At 43.1% G+C, this 25,048-nt stretch overlaps 1 protein-coding gene across 1 annotated transcript; it reads right to left on the bottom strand.

The window, feature by feature from the left end:
- Positions 1–1,383: 1,383 nt before the first annotated feature.
- LOC146833054 (general transcription factor II-I repeat domain-containing protein 2A-like) lies at positions 1,384–22,121 on the bottom strand. The gene is made up of 2 exons (XM_085599883.1): positions 20,808–22,121; positions 1,384–1,503 (listed from the first exon to the last, which is right to left on the bottom strand). The coding sequence occupies exons 1-2, from the start codon at positions 22,119–22,121 to the stop codon at positions 1,384–1,386; spliced, it is 1,434 nt and encodes a 477-aa protein (XP_085456009.1).
- Between the last annotated feature and the right edge of the window lie 2,927 nt (positions 22,122–25,048).

Here is a 25,048-nt window from a genome sequence, read left to right as displayed (position 1 = left end):
CTCTGATTTCCATTTTATTTGTTATTGAGAAGAGAGTTGAAGCTAATAATAAAATCCAAAGGGCAAGGCCTTCATGCCTATGGGTCGCGATCATTACACTTTTACCTCAAGCTCCAATTTTCCCTCTTCTTGGGCTCAATCAATTATTGTATCCGTCTCCAAGAAGGTGGGAAAAGGAGATCCAGATTATAACAGACCAATCTCCAATTGATCCAATTGTGAAGGCTGACCCCTCATAGAAAGGTTGAATCTGTGAGCCAACAATAACAACATTTTCTCAGATCTTCATTACGGCTTCAGATCTGATTTGGGAATCATAAATCAATGCCTCAAGCTTTACTTATTAAATATAAAATACAAAATCACTAAGGGCCATATGTAGGTAAATTACATTTACCGATTCTTAAATACCGAATTTTACCGATTCGGTATTTATGAATCGGTAAATGTAATGTAGGTAAATAATTACAGATTCGGTAAATATCGGTATTTAAGAATCGGTAAATACCGAATCGGTAATGGGGGAGGCAGTATCATGGGTGGCAGGGTGTCACATTGACACCCTGTTGCACCCCTGATTCGTCCATGTGTGCACATGTGGCGAACATACATGCCCTAAGGGCATGTATGTCTGCCACATTGCACACTTCAAATTGCACAATAATGCTTTTTTACAGGTATTCGTCATTTACCATCAACTTTTAGTTGGTGGTAAATAACGAATCCACACACCAACGAGACACTCCCCCTACATATCATTTCAGGATTCGGTATTTACCGAATCGGTAAAATTACCGATTCGTTAAATTACCGAATCCTGAAATATGCCCCCTACATAGCAAAAGCCTAAATACCGGTCGGTAACGGGATATTTACCGAAAATCGTCCGTTACCGACCGGTATTTGGCTTCCTACATATGGCCCTAAGGGCCTTATTACGAGTACGGCGGTAAACAAAACTGCCGTACTCATGGTGGCGGTCCGACCCCTGCCACACTGGTGGTTCCCCCACTGTATTATGACCGCCGTCTCCCCTGGGATCAAGGATACCGCTGGCCGCAGTCTGGAAATGGCCAGGAATGTGCTGGTGGTGCCCTGCCTGCACAGCCAAGCATATTTCGATTTGAACGTCCACCATCCATTTCATAGCAGTGAGCTCGCCATGAAAAGGATGGCAGATATGCAAGGGCCGCTAGCCTCTTCTGGGCCTGGGGTTGCATGCAGCAGGCACATGTTGTGCCCACTGGAATCGCACCCATGTTCCTACACGGTGTGGCATGCACAACATGGTGCACGTCACACCGTGCAGGAACGTGATGCAAACACTGTCACAGCAGTGGTATGCTGTTAAGGCTCTCCTATGAGCCTAACAGACCACCACCTTTAGACCACAGCAGCACTGCCCGCTTGCCGTGGATTAAACCCATTGTTGTACACCCATGATGCCATTTTGCTGTGCAAGTCTGCTAATGGCTTGAAGAATTTACTGGAGTCATTTGTTACCTTTATGAACAAATTAGAATTAAGGGCAACCTTCATGAACACATATACTATGATAATTAGGCCCAAGTCAAATAAAACCAGAATGTTTAAAATAAATGTAAAAATCATAAATACACTCAATCCATTTCTGTATCTGGGGGTCCTTTGTGGTCAACAAAATAAGTGGCAATATCTATTATTGTTAGAAGGCAACATTTTTTGAAGCGATGAAGGTAGTATTTGATCTTTCCTTGAAATTGGGCTCTAAATCTTTACCGGCCCTTTTAACCATCTATAGAGATAAATAGGTCCACATTGTAACCTGCAGAGCTGGGATTTGCAGTTGTCCCACAGATACCTCTTATAAACCAAGCAGAACCGGTTTTTAAGATATTTGAGCTCACCCTCCTACTTGTTTCTTGTTTATCTATCCTGGACAATTTGGTTTGGTTCACTTGAGAACAAACGTCGACCCCTATTGCTTTGGATCTCCAAATGGACCAATCCTGAAAATGAAATAATACAAGTCTGCTTACCTTTGGATGAACTCTGAAGACGCCCTGGCTTAAGTGTCTCTAACCCCTATTTTCCAAACTTGGCAGACCGGATTTATTTTCCAGTCCCTCTTTACTTACCAGACATGACTTGATCAGGGTCAAATCTGCTTTTTATGACCTCCGATATGCTGATAGGTGGGATACTGAATTGCAGAAACAACAGTTCCGACAGTAAGATCACATGCCATCTGTGCTTTCCATTTAATCGATGAAGAGGGACAAGAAGATCCAGTTTGTCACAGACCAATCTCTTTAAAGAATCTAATTGTTACATTTGAAGATCAAACCGTCATGGAAGGGTTGATCCAGCAGGCCAATGATAATAAAATCATCTCAGATCTTCAATTTGGCTATTAATTAGAACATTCACAATATTTTCAATATACTCTGTTGAAAACAGTTCCCACAATTGAGGCTTATCCTACTTTTGTACACCATGCAAGGTATAGCTTTCCCTCTGCATTGTTTCATATTGAACATAGTGCAATTTTTGTTGAACTTCCGTAAATGTTGTAAACAAATTTTATTCGTCAAAAACACATCCAGCGAAGCTCTGTGACCCAGAGACTTCAACCATATCAAAAGACAACATACCAGTTTTGACATTTTTCTCATGAAGTATCGTATACAGACTACAAAAGAGACATGCAGAACCAAAGCAGTCTCCTCCCTTAAAAAAACATAACACCACCCCCCACCCCACTCCCCCACCCATCGCACTGTCCATCCAGGAACTTCCGTAAATGTTGAGCATCCAAAGATAACTTGCTCCCTTGGCCTTGTGATTTAGTTTCTGTCCAAGCAACCTTGCATTCTGTATAATTTTGTAGTTTCCTTAATCATTATTTATTACCTCTTTTAATGACCTGGATTTTACACAATTAAGACCAGCTCTACTCTGCAAATGTTACCTAACGAACTTACTTGTTTCATAATAGCTAGATGTTTTCAATTGTTTTATTGATTTTACTATTTATCTGTGTGTACCTTTTTATCACTATGGTTTTATAGAGATAAACGGAATTAAAATAACAAATGAATTACTTAATTTATCCATTTTGGAACAAATTGCCGTTCTTGAGCCATTATTGCTAATCCTATTTGAACCTTTAAATGTTGGACATAATTACCCGTACTCATTTTTGCATTTGTAGAAATGTTGGTAAATGGTTTCCTATGAAGTTAGGAAACATAGCCATATGAAAAATTATATCACTGGCAAGCCATATTCAAAATAACTAGAAGTACTTAAAACCAAATATAGCTAAGAAATAAGGAAAAGGGAAAATCCTCAAACATCCTGGGGGTGCTGAAAGAGATATACACAAAAGGGCCTATTCACCAACTGCATTTTGTAGTATATTAGAAATACTAAAATAGTATTAATAATATACTACCAAATGCAATTCACGAACCTGCAGGCAGGGGTCAACATCTCCACCTCTCCTATCTTTTATGTGTGGAGATCTTCACTTTCACTGCAGAGATCTCTGCACACATAGTTATATATTTTAGCAGTAAATGTGGGATGGACAGGGAGGAGTGGCTGCAGAATGGAGAATCTTATTACTGAAGTGGAGGAGTAAAGAGGGGTTAAAGGACAGCTAAGAAGAGATTTACAGAGGGACATGAACCCACTGCTATTCACAAACTGCACTGCTAAAATCCCTACAGCCAAAAATGATCTGAAACAGTAGGAAATGTTCTTCAGCTTAGACTTGGAGTAAGTCCATCACCACGCATGGTCAACCACTGATACTGCAACACCCTACCAAAGAAAATAATGGAGGTAAGGACTTAGAACCAGGTAGCAAACAATGTTAAAATAAATTATAAAACGTAAAAAAAAATATATATATATCTATCTATATATATATCTATATATATTCAAACCTTATTTCGCGATAACCTCTGCCTCGAAATGGTGGCGGGCTGCCGGCAAGGACGCGACCCTTCGTATTCAATCAATCAATCCTTTTCTCATAAAGATTGCGCCGAGCCCCAATTTGCTTGTAACAGCGTGCTTTATTCCATCAAGTTTGTGGCAAACAACTCCCGACGCGTTTCGAAACCCACAGGTTCCTTGGTCACGGGTCGATACGATGTTGACACTCGTCACATGATATAGTACACAGTGTATAAACGATATAAACTAAGGACTACATTGCTGCCTGGTTCACATAGCTAGCATAAGCGCCATCTTTAAATGATATAATGACACTGTATTTAACAGTTAATTTTCAGCGTTTTGCTCAAATTACAGCATATTGAATTGAACTTCCAATGAATTGTGTAATGAAAATGTAAATAATAATTACAAGTGTAATATTTCAAATTGTCAATTAATTGCATGACATATGTTATTTCCGATTACTCCATCATAATTCAAACCATATCTATTTAACCCAAGTGGGTGTACATGCAACGCAGTTTCTATTTTATCTGTCAGCCCCAGTGGGCAAATCATTATCAATTATAATCATATATTCAGTTCATTTTTTACAATACTTCAACAAATGGCTAAGGCTGCGTCTTTCTCAACCCCTGGCAAAAGCTCAGTGTCCTTTGGAAAAATAAATCATATATGTACATCAATAAAATGGTCTATACCAAAATTTAAAAAACATCATAAACATCATATCACAGGAGGCAACGTGACATCATCATAATTCTATTTACATAGCAGTCTAATATGGTCAGATAAAATTTTTAAAAAAATTTAATTTCAACCAAGGTGGACTGACAGTTCCTCATCTTTATTGATGCCCACTGGATGCACAGTTTCATATTTTATAATCAATCTTGATTCTAATCTGCGCAAATCTTGAATTCTATTCCCTCCCCGTTCGGAGATGGCAATTCTATCGAGGGCACAATATCTTAATAGGCTAGTGTCTTTGTTATGGCATTCCTTAAAATGCCTCGCAATTGGATACTGTTTGTCTTCATTCGTTATTGCTCGCATATGTTCTAAAATGCGTAGCTTAACCTGGTTGATAGTGCTGCCAATATACACCCGTTCACAAGGGCATATAAAGGCATAGATACAGAAATCAGATTTGCAGCTTAAATGTTTGGTAATGACAAATGGTTTTAGAGATTTAGACAGTACTATCTGTTTACAGTTAGAGCTTATCCTACAAGCTTTGCAGGAAGCACATCTATAGAACCCCTGGATTTTAAGATGGGGATCCTTCTCGGATGTTAGCATACTTTTACATAAAAGATCTTTCAGTTCTGGACATCGTCGGAATGTAATACTGGGATAACTCTCAATACATTTCTCAAAAGTGCTATCAACACTCAGTACATTCCAAAATTTGTTTAGACATTTTCTAACGTCATTTGCTTGGTTGCTGAAGGTTGTGATAAATCTTATTGGTTCCGTGTCAATATCTGTTATACTTTTTCTAACTAACAGATCTACTGAGGATAACTTTGGTTTTGTGTTTATGCGGCTGGTCCAGCCGTGGGAATGCCCTGACTGCGAACAGCGGTTCCTGTGTACTCGTAACCACGAGTGCGCATTGGGCAGAGGTAGCCTCATCCGCTTGGAGACTTGACAGCAGGAGGCAGTGCTGGCGTTGCCTCCTACCCTACAGGGATTAACATTTTTAAGTGAAGAGGGAACAGCATCCACTTGGTTAAAGAACATTGGAACTACCTTTACCAGCATGCCACTCGCCCACTGGGGCGGGTCTTTGTATTCAATAAAAATCAGCTGTTCTAACATTGCTTGTTTCCTGCTTCACGCCGCCAGTGATCAAGAGCTCATGGGAGCTCGAAACGCGTATGGCCACAAGGAAGACACGTAGCCTGCCACCATGCTGCCGCTTGCGAGATGATGTGCGGAAACCTCTGCGTGTGGCGTTCCTACTGAGGATAACTTTGGTTTTGTATATATATATATATATTTCATTCAAAGGTGTCCACCAACGGAGATGCACTCAAATACAGGCAGGAAACCGCAAATCCCAGCAGAGTCCTTTATTTAGACAACAACAGGCAGCATCCCCAGTGCAAAGTTAGCCCTACGCGTTTCAGAGCTGAAATGCTCCTTGTTCACGGGCTGTATGCAAATTGGCAGTTCTGCGCAAGCACTCGTCCTGTAATTGATTGCTTTTATACCCTCAGGTGGGTAGATGACAACGGCCTCCTGGGACTCGTAGTGCCTGCCCCATTCCTCTGCCTCGAAGCATACAAAAATATTTAACAAGCTCCAATGAGCCTCCGGGTTTGGTGCCAGTGAAAATAAAAGTCAAACCTGCATTTCTGCTTTCGTGATTCCAGTGTATCTAGATTCAGCAGTCCACTTACTCTGCTGGGATTTGCGGTTTCCTGCCTGTATTTGAGTGCATCTCCGTTGGTGGACACCTTTGAATGAATTATTTCCGGCCAGTCCAGGTCGGGGACGATGCACCGCCACGATAATCTAGTGGACTGCTGAATCTAGATACACTGGAATCACGAAAGCAGAAATGCAGGTTTGACTTTCATTTTCACTGGCACCAAACCCGGAGGCTCATTGGAGCTTGTTAAATATTTTTGTATGCTTCGAGGCAGAGGAATGGGGCAGGCACTACGAGTCCCAGGAGGCCGTTGTCATCTACCCACCTGAGGGTATAAAAGCAATCAATTACAGGACGAGTGCTTGCGCAGAACTGCCAATTTGCATACAGCCCGTGAACAAGGAGCATTTCAGCTCTGAAACGCGTAGGGCTAACTTTGCACTGGGGATGCTGCCTGTTGTTGTCTAAATAAAGGACTCTGCTGGGATTTGCGGTTTCCTGCCTGTATTTGAGTGCATCTCCGTTGGTGGACACCTTTGAATGAATTATTTCCGGCCAGTCCAGGTCGGGGACGATGCACCGCCACGATAATCTAGTGGACTGCTGAATCTAGATACACTGGAATCACGAAAGCAGAAATGCAGGTTTGACTTTCATTTTCACTGGCACCAAACCCGGAGGCTCATTGGAGCTTGTTAAATATTTTTGTATGCTTCGAGGCAGAGGAATGGGGCAGGCACTACGAGTCCCAGGAGGCCGTTGTCATCTACCCACCTGAGGGTATAAAAGCAATCAATTACAGGACGAGTGCTTGCGCAGAACTGCCAATTTGCATACAGCCCGTGAACAAGGAGCATTTCAGCTCTGAAACGCGTAGGGCTAACTTTGCACTGGGGATGCTGCCTGTTGTTGTCTAAATAAAGGACTCTGCTGGGATTTGCGGTTTCCTGCCTGTATTTGAGTGCATCTCCGTTGGTGGACACCTTTGAATGAATTATTTCCGGCCAGTCCAGGTCGGGGACGATGCACCGCCACGATAATCTAGTGGACTGCTGAATCTAGATACACTGGAATCACGAAAGCAGAAATGCAGGTTTGACTTTCATTTTCACTGGCACCAAACCCGGAGGCTCATTGGAGCTTGTTAAATATTTTTGTATGCTTCGAGGCAGAGGAATGGGGCAGGCACTACGAGTCCCAGGAGGCCGTTGTCATCTACCCACCTGAGGGTATAAAAGCAATCAATTACAGGACGAGTGCTTGCGCAGAACTGCCAATTTGCATACAGCCCGTGAACAAGGAGCATTTCAGCTCTGAAACGCGTAGGGCTATCTTTGCACTGGGGATGCTGCCTGTTGTTGTCTAAATAAAGGACTCTGCTGGGATTTGCGGTTTCCTGCCTGTATTTGAGTGCATCTCCGTTGGTGGACACCTTTGAATGAATTATTTCCGGCCAGTCCAGGTCGGGGACGATGCACCGCCACGATAATCTAGTGGACTGCTGAATCTAGATACACTGGAATCACGAAAGCAGAAATGCAGGTTTGACTTTCATTTTCACTGGCACCAAACCCGGAGGCTCATTGGAGCTTGTTAAATATTTTTGTATGCTTCGAGGCAGAGGAATGGGGCAGGCACTACGAGTCCCAGGAGGCCGTTGTCATCTACCCACCTGAGGGTATAAAAGCAATCAATTACAGGACGAGTGCTTGCGCAGAACTGCCAATTTGCATACAGCCCGTGAACAAGGAGCATTTCAGCTCTGAAACGCGTAGGGCTAACTTTGCACTGGGGATGCTGCCTGTTGTTGTCTAAATAAAGGACTCTGCTGGGATTTGCGGTTTCCTGCCTGTATTTGAGTGCATCTCCGTTGGTGGACACCTTTGAATGAATTATTTCCGGCCAGTCCAGGTCGGGGACGATGCACCGCCACGATAATCTAGTGGACTGCTGAATCTAGATACACTGGAATCACGAAAGCAGAAATGCAGGTTTGACTTTCATTTTCACTGGCACCAAACCCGGAGGCTCATTGGAGCTTGTTAAATATTTTTGTATGCTTCGAGGCAGAGGAATGGGGCAGGCACTACGAGTCCCAGGAGGCCGTTGTCATCTACCCACCTGAGGGTATAAAAGCAATCAATTACAGGACGAGTGCTTGCGCAGAACTGCCAATTTGCATACAGCCCGTGAACAAGGAGCATTTCAGCTCTGAAACGCGTAGGGCTAACTTTACACTGGGGATGCTGCCTGTTGTTGTCTAAATAAAGGACTCTGCTGGGATTTGCGGTTTCCTGCCTGTATTTGAGTGCATCTCCGTTGGTGGACACCTTTGAATGAATTATTTCCGGCCAGTCCAGGTCGGGGACGATGCACCGCCACGATAATCTAGTGGACTGCTGAATCTAGATACACTGGAATCACGAAAGCAGAAATGCAGGTTTGACTTTCATTTTCACTGGCACCAAACCCGGAGGCTCATTGGAGCTTGTTAAATATTTTTGTATGCTTCGAGGCAGAGGAATGGGGCAGGCACTACGAGTCCCAGGAGGCCGTTGTCATCTACCCACCTGAGGGTATAAAAGCAATCAATTACAGGACGAGTGCTTGCGCAGAACTGCCAATTGGCATACAGCCCGTGAACAAGGAGCATTTCAGCTCTGAAACGCGTAGGGCTAACTTTGCACTGGGGATGCTGCCTGTTGTTGCCTAAATAAAGGACTCTGCTGGGATTTGCGGTTTCCTGCCTGTATTTGAGTGCATCTCCGTTGGTGGACACCTTTGAATGAAATATATATATATATATATATATATATATATATATATATATATATATATATATATATATATATATATATATATATATATATATATATATATATATATATATATATAGTTATTTTAGTGGTAAAACATGTAATATAAATTATAAATAAATAAAAAATTTTTTACTTTCAATTCCTTTTTTATTTAAAAAAGAAATGTAAAATATTTTGAAAGAATTAAATAAATTACAAATAACTCTACATACACCTTTTAGTATATTTAAATTAATAATGTATTAATATAAACATTTTACTTTAAGTGAATTTTCCACAAATAAATCTTTTAAAAAAGTTTCAATTCAATTTAATGGACTTAAATGTATTAAATATTTACTTTAAAGTTATGTTAATAGTGCTGTAGAATTTTTTTAACATTTATACTACTTTTAAAATAAGTATATAAAAATTAAGATTAACATAAACATTTAACATAAAAATATATATATATTTTTTTACCTTTAAGAAGCTTTAAAACTTCTCCTTGCACTTTACCATAGGGAGTGTGCCGAACATAAAATACTGTCATAAAGTTACCACTAGTAGCAACTTTACAGTAGTATTTGACATTTTTACTGATTTGTGGACGTGACTTGTGGACATGTAAATCTACACTTTTGAGTAACTTTACACTCAGATTTGGTGATTAGTCAAAAGTAATGAAGTTACTTAAAAGTGCAAGAGTACACTTACACATGTAGATTTACTCACATATATGTTTACCTATGCAAATAGCCATCTTGGTATTTACAATAGAACAATAAAAAGAACGGTATGGTTATTAGACAGAGTAAACACAAACAAACGTGGCTGCGTAAATCTTAAGTTATTAAAGTGAGTAACATAAGACGTTTTACAAGGGTAGTATCTTACAGATTGGGCAGTTACAAGAGTGCTTCTGACTTCCAAATATCATCTGAAAATTGGCAGGATTACATTCTGAATTTATACAAGAACACAAATGAACTGAGCTACGCTAGAAAAAATATATTTGTCAACGGACAGACTTAGTTCTGATGAAATCACTTTGTGATAGAAATTGTAGATCATCTAGGAAAACCAGATGAAATGGACATTTTCAAACAACATCTGGATATGTGGACTAGTAGCTTGAGCCCATTATTTAATAACATATTGAGACATAGTGTCATACCATCATCTTGGGGTGGATCAACACTGTAACTGATAAACAAAAGGGGGACATCAATGAGGCCTATTTCGAATTTGGAGGATGAGTATTACAAGTGCTTATATAAATTAAGTATATAACTAACTTTTAATAAGGTGTGTGGGATATCCATCACAATTGTAACGGAGTATCCATCTGCAAACCACTAAGGGCTTGATTCCTAGTTTGGCGGTGTGGGAGCAGGCTGCCATGCCAGCATCCCACTACCACACCGCCAATCCTGTACTGTTATGTTATGTTAAAATGAATTGTAGAGCGCACATGCACCGGTCGGTTTCTTGGCGCTAAATGTAGGAGTAGCCTGGGTCCTGATAGGTTATTGTACTGAGACCGCCTGCCAGATTCCGACTTGAATCCAGGTCGGGCGGTCCTGTTTTGGCGGTCCCACAGCAGTGCCTTGCTGAGGCTCAGTAAGTCTTACCTAGGCATCACCTTAGGACCACTAAAGCATGTTCCTGCATGGCATAGACTGTGAAGTCCATGCTGTGCAGGAAATGGGGGTGCATGCAGATGGGGCACAACATGTGCCCCCCTTCTTGCATCCCCTAGCCCTGAGGCAACAGGGGGCCATGTAGGGCCTCCTTAGTTTCCTAACTGCCACACTTTTTATGGCGGGCTTACCGCCATGAAAACTGTGGTGATGTGCAAACTCGTATTATGCTTGGCAGTGCTGCACCGGCACAGCAGGCATATTGTGGGCCTCTGACTGCTGCAAGACTGCCAGGAATTGTGGATCTTTGGCGGTAGCAGCAGTCCCATGGCGGTCCAACCACCCAACTTGGAATACGGTGGTTGGACCGCCAGTGCAGTGGTAGCCGCACCACCATCGTGGGTTTGACGACCCATCGGACCACCAAACTCATAATTAGGCCCTAAATCAGGACCAAAGGCTCTACTCGAAACTGAAGGCAAGATATTTGGGAGGATATTTTTGCTGAACTTGAGGCTTAGGTGCAGGCAAATAGATTGCTATACCACACAGACTGGACTTAGGGAAGATTGCTCCTTCTTGGACAATATCATGACTTTATCATTGACAGCATTTCTAGGTAGTACATGTATTTTTCCAGATCTCTTTGTCTGCTATGTTGACTGCAGCAGTGCATTTGAACGAGTTCACTGATCATGCTTACGGAAAGAACTCCCTGAGGTATCCACAACATTTTGTTGAGTCTGCTCATTGACCTAAGCACTTGCCTGGGTGAAGGCGGGATTATCACTGGACAGCAGTTAAACCCCAATAATAGGGGCGAAACAGAGGTGTATGCTCATTCCATTGCTGTGTTCCTGGTATGTCTCAGATTTACCCAGCAGGTCTGATGCCATTGATGTTATCTCACCTAAACCTGGTGGATTTATAAACACCAGCTTATCATAGACTGATGAGGTTTTATTCTTGCGCGATCTAATTAGCTTACAAGTCTGCTGTCTTGCTTGGAAGAATATACCAAGGAACATTTCCTTATTTCTAGCTATTGAGAAAGCTAAGATAATGACATTTTCCAAGAAGCAGATGAAGTTTAGTGCAATATAAAGATTCACAATTTAAACACCTATACATATTTAGGAGTGATTTATAGTAACAAAATAAAGAAGGGAGAGCACTTGGAAAATTGAGTTAGAGGTAAATGCTTGTGGTAAATGGATTTTAAACATTTTCTAACTACTGTGAGGGCAGCTTCATGGGGGCCGCGTTGACTGTATTGTGAGCCACAATTGAACCAATTATATTATACAGTTTTCCTGCACATATGGAAAAGTTAAAAGGGTCACAGAATAATTTATCCAATAAATGCATCTGACATTTGTTCAGACTTCATAAATCTACACCACAATGCCATGTTCAAATACAGCTATGGCTTACTTGAATGTTAGCCTTTAAGGATATGACCTTTTTGAGTTATTTGTCATTCTGTATCAGAGACAATTCTGGAATCTTTAAGAATGTACTTGCATCAGTCCTCACTATGAAATATCACCTCCAGAAAAAGTAAATGAAATAAATAATGGCTGTCAATATGTACATGATCTTTGGAATTATTACCAGCTCGAATCATGGCACATGTTTAATCAAGTGAGTATGGTTGTTCCATAAAACAAGTTTATTGCATTTTATACATGATAAATAACACCTAGCATCTATTTATTACAACATTGTTCATCATTTCAAGATCATATTTGTTACATCACTTATCAGACAATTAAAAGTGTATTTCAATGTACAATCATTTCTGTATCTTTCACATGCTTTGTGGTTCCACAAAGGTTCTTAGATGATACCTTAGATACTGTGGGGCAGTTCAGTGTATCTCCCAAATCTTATTCTGTACCTTTGTGGTCCATCCACTCACCACATATTTTAAAGTGTTTGTGTGGGCAACCATGTGCTCGATATACATAGCGAACGTGTGTGCCAGACGTTATGTAGTCGATTCTCAAAGAGCCTACAGACTTGTGGCCAAGGCTTCGCAGTCGTGGCGGGACTTCCATACTGCAGTTACCCATTGCCGGCATCCCCGCCACGACTGCAGGGCCTTTTCCACCTGTGTGAAGGCCCTTTATGAATCATCCCCAATGCCTCCCAGACTGGAGACCCCTGTAATGCGTCTGCCCCTAAAGCCCTGGAAGGCAGTGACTTTGTGTGACATGCTACCCATCCATAGTGGTGTTTGTTTTGTTAGTTTGGTGTGGTAACCTGTGCTCTGCAACCTTTCCTGCCATATCACTATCTCAGTGGAAGGAGGGAGGGGAGTGACTGTCCTCCCTCTGTACAAATACAGAGAGCTCAGGTTTCCCATAGCCCATCTCTCTGTTACGTAAGCGGGCTCCAACTGAGGTTCACTGAGCCATTCATTCATGATCACTAAGAGCGAAGCATTATAATATGTCTAGGTGTCTGCTGACCCAATACCCTTGTTAAATTAGGATTGACGGCGCTTTGCCATTGCAATTTTGGGTTCACCTTGACCCAGTAGAAATTTCTAATCATGGAGGCAAGCGCGTGCAGACTATATTAGTGGAGGAAGGATGAGGTCTCACTTTCTCAAGCCACATCAGGTGTGACTGAGTGTTCAGAGACCCATGGTTTTATGATCAGGTTTATCTTAGAACAACTGGAATGTACTCTCATATTTAAATAAGCTGGAATATAATAAAGTGACCTGCAGCTGAGTAAATATGGTCCAGTAATGGTCTGTAAATATTCAAAATGACCTATAAAAATTATTTTAAAGTGCCCATCAGTTGTGCTCCATAACCAATGACATCTGGAATCTGTCCACGAAGACAAAAAAGGTATTACAAATAGAAGGCAACCTGGTCAGATGAAGCACTTCCAATCATAAATAACCACACAGGCACAAACAGGAAAGTACAGAAACCATGAAACCCATTCAAAAGCATTAAAGTAGTAAAATATACTGTACCATGCAATGGAGATGACCTGGCGCATACTACAAAGGACAAGGAGAAAAAGAAGGAACTTTAGGGCTTTTTTTACTGTTCTTTTTGCTTGTATGAAGTACAGTTACAGCATCACATTCGCTGGTAATTAAAGGTACAACATAGAGCAATTGACATGAGACATTGGTGTAGATTATTAACGGACCAGATTGTGTCGGTGTATCTGACCCAACTCTTTTCCCCGTGGTGTCTAAGTTTCCCTCAGTGTTCCCACTACTGTGGCTTACGTCTTGCCTTGTGTCAGTGTCTCTTCCTCCCTCATGGGAAATCCATAGTATCGCATCCAGGGCCCCCATATTTTGGTGAATTTCCTTGGGCATCCTCAAGCCTTATATGTCATCTGCTCAGCTGTCATGTATAAATCCATCCCCCCTCTCCACTCATGTAGTGTTGGGGTGCCGGTGCTCCCCAGTGCCTTGCCACATCACGTTTAGCCACTGTCATGCCTAGGTTTGCAAGAAGTAGCTGGGCTCTAGGGAGGTCTACTTCTGTGGGTATTCCCAATAGCACATATTTGGGGTCCATGGATATTGTCTCTCCCAGCATCTCACTAAGTTTTGTCGTTAGAATATTCCAATACCCATGAATAATAGGGCAATCCTACTGTATATGCAAGTAGGTCCCCTCTCCGTCATGCAGCGACGGCATTCAGGTGTTTCTGCTCTCCCCATATTGTGTAAGCAGACTCTGTCATAATATGCCCTGTGGAGTACTTTGAATGCTATTAACCGCAGGCGTGATTTGATGGTGACCTCTCTAGGATGCATCAATGCCGCCTCCCAATCAAGGTCCTCTAGGAGTCCTAGTTCTGTTTCCCACTTTGCCCTTAGTCTTATCAGGGTGTACAGCTTGTTATTAAGAAGTATTCTGTAGGTCAAAGAGACTGCCTTCTCACCAATTTCCCCCAAGAGAAGTCTCCCCTCCAGTGGTGCATACTCAGGAATTTCCTCCGTGTCTAACCCCTGGGCTTTCCAGGCGTGTGCCATTTGGAGGTATTTGTAGTATTGGTTTGTGTGTAAATCGTACTCCTTTTGTAGTGATGTAAAAGGGATAAGACCCTTTCCCTCCAGTATTTCCCCCACTTTTCAGATCCCCAGCATATCCCATGTCCTAAAGCCTCTCAGTGTCGTGCAGTTCCAAGAAATCACAGGACCTGCGCGTTTGGATGACCGAAACTGAGGGCCTGGTGTCCCAACTGATTACGGACACCCCCACAGGATATGTCAACCGTTAGACCAGCTATCTCTACAGTGCCACTACCCCCTACCCCCACTGTATCTTACAGTGGTTTAGGTAGTTTCTGGCAACCACTGAACATGACAACCCTGATTCCGCAGGGATCGTGGAAAACAGTACATTACATTTCGCTCAGTCATTCGTGCTGACTTATTCTTAGAAAATACACAGGATGGCGATTAGGACGTTTCAATAAGTATTTATTGGTCCAGCGTCAGTCCTGTGTAAAACATATTTGCTGTGACAATCAGGAGACAGAAGCATACAAAGGAGATTGCAAGTACCAATATAGTAAATAGTAGATACATTTGTACCATAGTGCTAATAAGATGAACAGAAGCAGTTCAGATAAAAACAGTAGCACTTGCATATTCCAAGTAATTTGACTAAATGTACCTATCCTAGATCTGTATGTGTAGAATGTATATGCGTATATGTATGCATGGAGCCAAGAAACCCCTAGGGAAGAACCATACCCCTCACCTGATGGTTGAGAACAGAGGACCCCGTCTCAGCATCGAGGATGACACCCCGCAAGGGATGTCAGCCTGCTGCGTGTCGAAGATGCAGCATGCAGGACCTCATTAAGGGTCTTATATGCTAGAGTGGTCACTCCACGGTTTCTTCTAGAATCGATATGTTTTGAAAACAATGATAAATGTTTTGAAAACAATCATAAATGTTTTTCCGAACAAATGCGATCATTCACAGCGGGCTGTTGGCCAAGGATGAAAAAAGTGGTGACCCTTATACAGAATAATTATGCTGTGCCTGAGGACATGTTTATGTACGTCAATTACAGGGATTATGATACTATACTAGGAGCCTAGTGTCATAGAGACAGGAGCAAGCTACTAGGCAAAAGGTCACCTGTTTAGAATCATTATTGTTGTGTGGATGGGACAATGTATGAAAAGGAGTATACATGACAGGACTAGCCTAAAGGATACAACATCAGATTAGCAAACACCTGCAGTCTCGATCCTACCCACAAAGGAGTTTCCCGTGTCACTCAGTCATTCCATCGCATCTGCCTTTCTGCCCCATTCCATGCGGCTATGGTCACATGTGTCTCCGGAAGAAGTTTCCACACCCCCTTACCTCCATATAGGTAGTGTGTGTGAGGGTGTGAACCAAATTTGGTGCTTTCCAGGGCATATGTAGGGTGATCTCCTGGCAGGTGTTCCCCATCATTGATAACAATCAGATGTGCCACCCAGTAGTAAGCTCTGATGTCTCGGAGGGATATGCCCCCATTATATTAGTTTCATTGCAGGGTGTAAAGTGCCACTCTAGGTGTGCCGTCGTTCCATAGGAATGTTCTGAGTGCCCCTTCTATCTTGGCAAAAACCTCTTCCGGGGGTGAGTGATATGTATTTTGGAGGACGTATAATAATTTCAATAGCGTTATCATTTTATACATTGCTGCTTTTCAGAGGAATGTCAATGGTAGGGTTTTCCACCGTTCCACATCCTCATTAAACTCTGAGATGACCCTGTGAATGTTACGATTAAGGCTCTCTACTTTGTTTGTGGAGACGTACATGCCCAATTACTTTATTCCTTCATTTTCTATTTTAAGTTGCCCGGAAATATCGCTTAGGTCGAAGCTTGGGTTTACCGGGTATAGGCTGGATTATTCCCAAATTTATTTTGTAGCCCACGCTTGCCCAATACGTCTCAAATATGGTAATTATGCATGTGAGAATTGATCGAGGGATGGTTACATATAGGAGGACATCATCGGTGTTGAGAGATATTCGTTCATCTTCCGCCCTTTGTGCCTCCTCTCGGAAGCCTGTAATCTCGGGATGTGCACGGATTATACTCGCTAGAGGCTCTAGTATCAGTGCAAATAGTAAAGGGGATGGGGGCACCCCTGCCTTGTACCCCGTCCAATAGGGGATTCCCTTGACATTACCTCATTCACTCGCACTCGGGCAACTGGGCTTTCATGGATATAGTAGGTCTATCCACGCCCGGAATTTGGGTTCAACCCCATATTTTGGGAAGGTTTGTTTCAAGAAAGGCCAGTGTACCATGTTGAAGGCTTTTTTGGCGTCTAACGACAGTATCAGGTGGAGGTCTTTTCTCAGTTGTAAGGCTTACAGCCAGTTATGCAGGCAATGCAGGTTTAATCTGGTTGATCTTTTGGGCATAAAGCCAGACTGATTATGGTGAACAAGGGAAGATATAACATTTGTCAATCTATGGGCTAGAATGAGGGTCAGAATTTTTGTTTTGGTGTTAAGCAGAGAGATTGACCAATATGCGCTGCATTCCGTGGGCGGCCTGTCCTGCTTGTGGATTACTATGATTGTGGCGCTTCTAAGATCGTGTGGGAGGGTGGCCATTTCCCTTACTTCCTGGAATAAGCTTAACAGATGTGGGCACAGCAGATCCGCATTCTGCTTATAGAGTTCCGCTGGTATGCCATTGGGGTCTGGGGTTTTCCCGGGCTTCATGTTACCTATAGCTGCTCTTATTTCAGCTAATGTTATCTCCTCTTCCAGTAGATGGGAGGCAGTCATCTTTAGGGTAGGGGTGGAGATTTCAGAGGGATAGTTTTCTATTTGTGGAGCACCTGCTAATGGGTGCGCTTCATAAAAGGGCTCATAGTGACGGGGAAATTTGTTTGCTTTGTTGGTAGGTGTGGTGTGCGTATGTCCCCTCCCCGATTCTATGTATGTTACCCAGCGTGCCTCTGCTTCTTTTTTACTCAACCATGCCAGCAGTCTTCCTGTCTTATCTCCAGCATCATAAAGCCACCTTTGTGTGGCCTGGATTACCGCCTGCACATCGTGATGGGCTAAGGCTTGATATTCCTTGCGAAGGATCATCATGGCTCGTAGTTGTGAGGTATCCTCAGGTGTCTTTATCTGGTTTTCAATTTGGAGGAGACTTGCCTCTATTTCCTCCATCTCTTTTCTTTCTCATCTTTTTTTATAGCTATTATGTTCTGTGCCCTGTCACGGAGAACTGTCTTATATGCCTCCCAGAGTGTGACCGCTGATGATACAGAGCCCACGTTTTTTTTTAAGTACAGCTATGTGTCTGTTCCAATCTCCTGAGCAACCCTGTTGTCTCTAAGTTCCCAAGCATTTAGTTTCCATCCCAGTTTAGTAGTAGAGCTTCTCCTTCCCAGGGAGAGCCATAGGGGGAGTGGTTCGATAAACCTCTGGCTAAATACTCTGCTTTGTCTATTTCTGCCACTTTGCCCACCGGGGCTAGGACATAATCTATCCTTGAGAAGACTCTATGTGCTCTCGAGTAGTAGGTGTAGGCCCTGGCCTGAGGGTGGTGTCGTCTCCAAATGTCTGTCAGCCCCATTGTGGTGAGAAAATGCTTTTGCTGTCTCCCTGTGCGTGTCAGTTGTGGGGGTGGTGTGGTCCAGCTGGGGGTCCACCACATCGTTAAAGTCTCCCCCCAAGTGAGTACAAGAGCCGGCCTCCAGGAGAATTTGTGTCAATTTGTTAGTGTATATGTCTGTAGGTATGGGAGTGTATAAACGCTGATCAACGTTATGTTGTGTCTGTCCCATGACCACTTGACCGCTACGTAGGTCCCGTTTGAATCGACCCAAGTGCCTTCTACCATGAACGGGGGGATTTCCTGATCAGGATTGCCACTCCCCTTGTACCAGGGGAGAAGCCTGCATGTGCTAATGTTTTGTATGCCCCTCTACCCAGCAATCCATATTGCGTTCCTCTCAAGTGTGTCTCTTGGAGGAATATCACCTTGGGTTTCAGTCGCTTGAGGTATGCAGCTACCAGGCCTCACTTCACCTTACTTCCCAGTCCGTTAACGTTCCAAGACATGATGGAGTATTGACCATGGTATTATGACCCCTGTTTGCTCATCTGGGTATCGAGTATTATTGTCTTGGGTAGTCCTATCTTGCCCTATCTGAACGATGGGCCCCTCGTCTGTTTTGCTTTCCGCTGGTATCACTGTACTCTTTTTGTGTCCCCCTGTACCCCAACTGCCCGAACACCCGCTACCCCCAATGCTCCTCCTCCCCCCATGCACCTTCTCCTGTGTGTCAACATGACAACTGTGTCGTGAGTGGTATAGAGAGAGAGGTCTGTCGCCCACCTTCCCCCAAATTACTATCCTATTATCCTTCCTTTTTTATGCCAGTTAAAAGTCAGGAGTTGGAAGGTGTGTGAAACAATTAAACAAAAATATAAGCAAACAATTAGACTTTTAACTTAAATGTGGGGTAACAGTCTCTCACAGGCACTGTCTGTATAGATGGGGGTTCACCGTCTCCCATGTTGCTGCCGGGCTTCCCGGCTCCCGTTGTATTCAAATTTCCCCTCTCTCCATCTTGTGCTCCCGTATCTTGTCACAGATGTTGCAGTGTAGTTGCAATAGCACCCTTTACACAGGACCTATGCATTTGCGGATAACATAAACTGTGGGTCTAGTGGCAGACTGACTCTGTACACCCCCACCGAATATGTTAGCCTGTTTTTGCATTAGCTAGCTCGTAGTGCTACTAGAATCTCCTGTTATCAGAGAGATTAGTTTTTGCAACCTCAGAGCACAATAATCTCAGACTCGTGGAAACGATATACTACTTTTTACCCAGTCACTAGTGCTTGCTTGTTTTGCTCTTAGAGAGATACAGAGAAGAAACAGTTGGGAGTTTTTACAATAAGAATTTATTGTTCTGTAGTTCTTCTCATGTAGAATAAGAGCGCTGTTACAACTGTAATACAGTAGCAGAGATATAGAACCAGCAGTACAGTGAATAAAAAGGAATAGTATTGTTCTACCATTTTGCAATAGTCACAAACATATACATTAATATGAAATGCATTTATAAAAATAAAGTGCGTACTCCTAAGATGCCTGACTAGATGTACCTGAGTGTACTTAGCATGTAAGTAGGTGTGAAAGAGCTACTGAGGCTAAAAGCCTAATAGTCTAGAATCTAGGAGCCAAGAATCCCGCTAGGATTGAGTTGAACCCCCATACCTGGATAGTGAGAATGTGGGACTTCTTCCTGGACTTGAGCTGGACCCCCCGCAAGGGATAGTTAGACCACTGTCAGCTGGAGCGATGTCATGCCGGAGCTGCAGCGTCTCTGGTCAGTGTGTCAGCCTTGAAGTCTTGGGTCCCTCCTGCCTTCTGAGAGCAAGAGGTACTGTATTTATACAGTCTATGTACGTGTGTTACCCATTGTTCAGTATGAGGATGACGTAGGGGATTAAACCTTGTGCGTCAATAGGAGAGGTGAAGTATACCTCCTGGAGAGTGTACTCATAAATTATTCATATGTGCTAAGGATGACGTCTTAGCAATATCGATTGGGAAAAACCCACCCTCGGCATGGAACTAGGTGAAAGGTTTAGTCCAGGGGTACTCACAAACTTTCTCTCGGGGGCCAAATTTACAGTGTGGTTTCTGGCCGAGGGCCGCACTGGTGGGGGCGGGGTCATTGGGGGCGGGGTCATTGGGGGCAGGGTCATTGGGGGCGGGGCTATAGGGGGGAAAAAAATCACTGCCGTTTCAAAACATTACTAGACAATGCTGTATTTCCAAAGCAGATGTAACTACATGGAGCACATGTTTATAATGTATTTTTATTAGCAGACAATAGCAATCTTAAGTGGGATTGCATGGCAATTTGCAGTAACCGGATATTCAGCACATGGCCAGTGCAGCACAGGCTTCAGAGTCCCAAAAATAGATATGTTAAAGACAAACACTACGAACTTATTTTACATTTCATGTCACCGATTAGTTTTCTGTAATCGGGTACCAAGTTGGAACCGGCAAGCCTTAAAAGCTGCTCCAGATGTATGTCTGTAAGTTTATTTCTGAGTTTGCTCTTCAACAGTCCCATTGTGGAAAATGAACATTCGCAAGCATATGTTGACCCAAACATACAAATGACCTTCTGGGCCACTGTAAAAAGAAGAGGAAACTTGTCAGGGGGCACAATTTTCCAGAATTCTTCGGGTGCTTGCCCCAAAAAAGATGCTTCGAGGGCTGAATTGTGCTGCATGTCAATGAGCTCTATTTCTGCTTGAGCCCTTTCCATGCCAATAAGGGTAACAACATCAAGATTTCGTGCACTCACCATCCAGGGGTTTTCGACCAGCCTGAACAGAGGGGTGAGGGCTCTGAATTGAGAAAATCGTCGTTTGATCTCCCCAGAAATTTCCTCAAGACATGCACCAAGGTCTAGGTTTGACAGAATTTCTTGTGCATCTGGAAACCTCTGCATCACCGCTAAGAGTTTTGGGAAGTGGGTGAAGTCACTATCATCCAGCTGCTCTTTGAATAGCACAAGCTTACTTTCAAAAGCATAAATACCATTCATGAGGGAGCACACAAGCAGTTGTTTACCTTGCAGGGTCAAATTAACAGCATTAAAATGTGTGAACATATCTGAAAGAAAATGGAGCATAATAAGCCATTTAACATCCGTTAGCTCTGGGAACGATTGGCCTCTACTGTTCACAAAGAGTTCAATTTCAGGAAGCAATGCGATGAACCGCTCCAGAACCTTCCCTTTGCTTAGCCAACGCACGTCAGTGTGCATCAAGACGTCGGTATATTCTGCTTCAGATTCCTGCAGCATTGCTTTAAAAAGTCTATGGTTGAGAGCTTTGGCACGGATAAAATTAACAATTCTCACTGCACCTTTTAGGACATTATTCAGTTCTCCATGCTTTAATTTTCCACACAATACTTCCTGGTGAATAATGCAGTGGTAGTCTATCACAGTCTGTCCTATGAGCTTCTTTTTAAGCATAGATACGAAGCCTCTGTCATGGCCTACCATGGCAGGAGCCCCATCCGTTGTTATGCTGACAAGAGTATTCAGTGGTATGTCATTTGTTTTAAAGTAGTTGCACATGCTGTCCAGTATATCTTCTCCTCTTGTGTGCCCTTTCAGTGGTAAAAGGCACAGGAGCTCTTCTTTGGGATGAAGCGATTGGTCCAGATACCTCACCCAAACTAATAACTGGGCCACATCGCCTATGTCTGTGGACTCATCCATGGCAATGCTGAAGAACGGTGACTCTCTCACTGCATTGATCACCTGCTCCTGGATGTTTTGTCCCATTGCCTCTATTCTGCAATGCACCGATTTCCTTTAAAATACTGGCCTTATTAGTGTAATTGTCAAATAAAATTTCGGCTGCTGAAAGGAAACATTGCTTCACAAGCTCTGCATCTGAGAATGGTTTTTTATGTTTGGCAAGCAAGTAGCATATTTTGAAAGACGCTTCTGTCACAGCCTCAGATTCCTTCATCTGGCAAAGGAAGATCTTCTGCTGGGAAAAAAGAGCTTGCTTCAATGATGCCAGTTTTGCAGATCGCAGTTTTGAGTTCAGTGGGAAGTTTGCAGTGTATCCAGAGTGCCGCGTTTTGTAGTGCCGTTCCAGGTTATACCTCTTCAGAACATTTACTTTCTCTTTGCAAAGCAAACAGGTGGCTTTTTCTTTTGGGCATTCTACAAACAAGTACTCTTCTTCCCATGCTTCCTGGAAGGTCCTGCGTTCACTCTGTATCGATCTGGGTCGTTTGCAGGGCTTGGAAACTGGGTTGTAGGCCATTGCAGAGCTCTCCAGCTAGTTTGTTACTATGCAAAAAGTAACAAGGACCACGAATCTGATTTTCCACCGGACGACCAATGGACCGACACCGCCCCACGACTGATGGGCCGACACGACCGATGGATCGACACGCCCCACGACCGATGGACAGACACCACGTCACGACCGATGGACACCACTTCTCGCAACAGATCTGTGAGCAACACCAAAGTAATGTTTTGTTTAACTTTAAACATACAAAGTAATGGGTAAACCTGTAAATGAAAAATAGGAGGCTTTCCTAAAGCCAGTGGTTTATGCAGGAAGCATAAGCACAAGTTCACCCATAGGTATCTTGGCGCTGAATAACAGATGTTTATTGCTACCCAACTCATTTTATCGACCTCAGATGGATGAAAGGCACGACCCGCCAGGATTTAAACCTGTGACCATGAGGTAGAACGCAGGCCCCTGCAGTGGGCCCTGCCATATCTGACGCATAATACATCATCTGCTATTTGATGTGACAATTTTAACAAAAGATTGTAGCTCAACTTTGCCCTCTATGCCAGCTGCTTTGCTGCATTCTTAAATATCTCCAGCTAGCTGAAAGTAAAAACAAGGATGCAAGGCAAAGCTGCAACGACTTTAATCCATAAAACATTCAACGTCTCCCACAAAGCTACCTTAAAACAGGATCAACCAAAATGCACCCATCAATCAAGGACAATTCACTTCACAAAGGAAAGAGAGATGTCCTATTAGTTAAAAAAAAACTGTGTTTACATTTTGTAATCATGACTAGCAATAGTGTTTTCAATATTGTAAAACAGCAGCGGCGCACTAATATTTCTGCAAGTAATGTCTGTGAGACCACTCCCATTTCTCATATGCGAGTTCCTGTTTTGATCTAACATTATTACAATGGCATCTGAGACAGGTGGGGAGAAAGAGAGAGGGTGAGACTTGAGAAAAGGCGCAGGGTGAAAGAGTCCGGGAAAGTATGGAAGAGACAATTGAAGAAACAGATGAGAGACCATCACATTGCCTACTAAAATAGGATGCTGTGCTTACCTCTCGGGGTGCAAAGATCAACCTGCGGGTGGAACTGGTGTTGCAGGGTGATGGAAATCAAGCTGGTCGTGAAGATGGAGGCAGATGTGGTGATGGAGCTGCTGCTGGCCTAATCCAAGTGGCGAAGAAGGGGCCTCTGGCAGAGAAGAGGCTTTGGGCGAGAAGACGCTGCGGTGGACGAGAAGAAGCATTAAAGCAGGCAATGTTTAATTCTGTTATGCTGCAGCAACTTCCCCTTTCACAACATGAGGCAGCGCGGTCTGTTACAGGGTGACCAGCCAGAAAAGACAAACTAGCACAACAGCAGATAGAACGAGTAACATTCATTTCAAGTCATTTTCCTGATTTTTCATGTAATTACAACAAATTATGCAATGTTTGCAGACAGATGGTCAGTATGCCATACACAGGACGGTCAGGGGATACATTTAGTCTCCAGTACAGTGAGTGTTTGCATTATCTGTGGGGCACACGCCTGCATATTAAAGCCACACAGTCACATATAGATACGGCTAACATTCTGCTTCCTGTGTGCAGTGAGTTGTCACAACAGATACACAATAGTTTGTTAATCAGTGTGGGTGTGATTGTGCCATTTCTTTTTTTTAAATTACATTATAGACTGCATGTTTGAAGAACCGAGGTTTGCTTACAATTTAGTGACAGTAATTAAGCTCTGTGAATATAAACACGTGCTGCCTAGGATGTTTGGGGCCCTGGGCAGAAAAGGAATGTGTGAGGCCTCTCTAAATTGCAGACACATTACGGTTACGCATTCAGGGCTGAATAGATGCCCTTGCTCAGTCACCTTCAGTCCTATCCCGCTGTGCCTCTCCAATGCTGCCCGGTATCTGAGCTGTGGTACTGCATCGGAGTCTGTTACACCGGACCTCAGCAGCATCGGAGTCAAGAAGGGAGGTGGGTGGAAGCCGTGCCGGTTTAGGGTGGTGCGACCGGTGCCCGGTTAAAAATAAACTTTGTTAAAGAATCCTTCACGGGCAATGGATGGCGGGCATAGAAAACAGAAGCGGTTATATACACTTAACTGCAGTGAACCTTAAACATCTGAGGCAAACGGTGCGATAACTTTCGTGTAATTTAATTCGCCGTCGTGATTAGATCGGAGTCTGCAGGAATCGTGCACGGGTGACGTAAGGTCACTGCAAATTGTATTTATCAGGCAGCGTGGTCAGATCATACCGATATACACATGGGGGAGAGCGACCAGGCTGGTCATCATTAAGAGAAAAGAGGTGAAAGGACAGGCAGATAATATTCCTCCAGACATGAGGGAGGAAACGCTGACTTTGGAAAGTAATTACATGCAAAATCGGAGCAGAACGTCCTTATAATTAGCACAACTGGAACTTTCTATACCACT

This window comes from Triturus cristatus, chromosome 4_2, assembly GCF_964204655.1.
Source record: "Triturus cristatus chromosome 4_2, aTriCri1.1, whole genome shotgun sequence".
NCBI lineage: Eukaryota > Metazoa > Chordata > Amphibia > Caudata > Salamandridae > Triturus > Triturus cristatus.
Note: the sequence above shows the minus strand (reverse complement) of the source record. Positions and strands in the feature narration are given on the sequence as shown.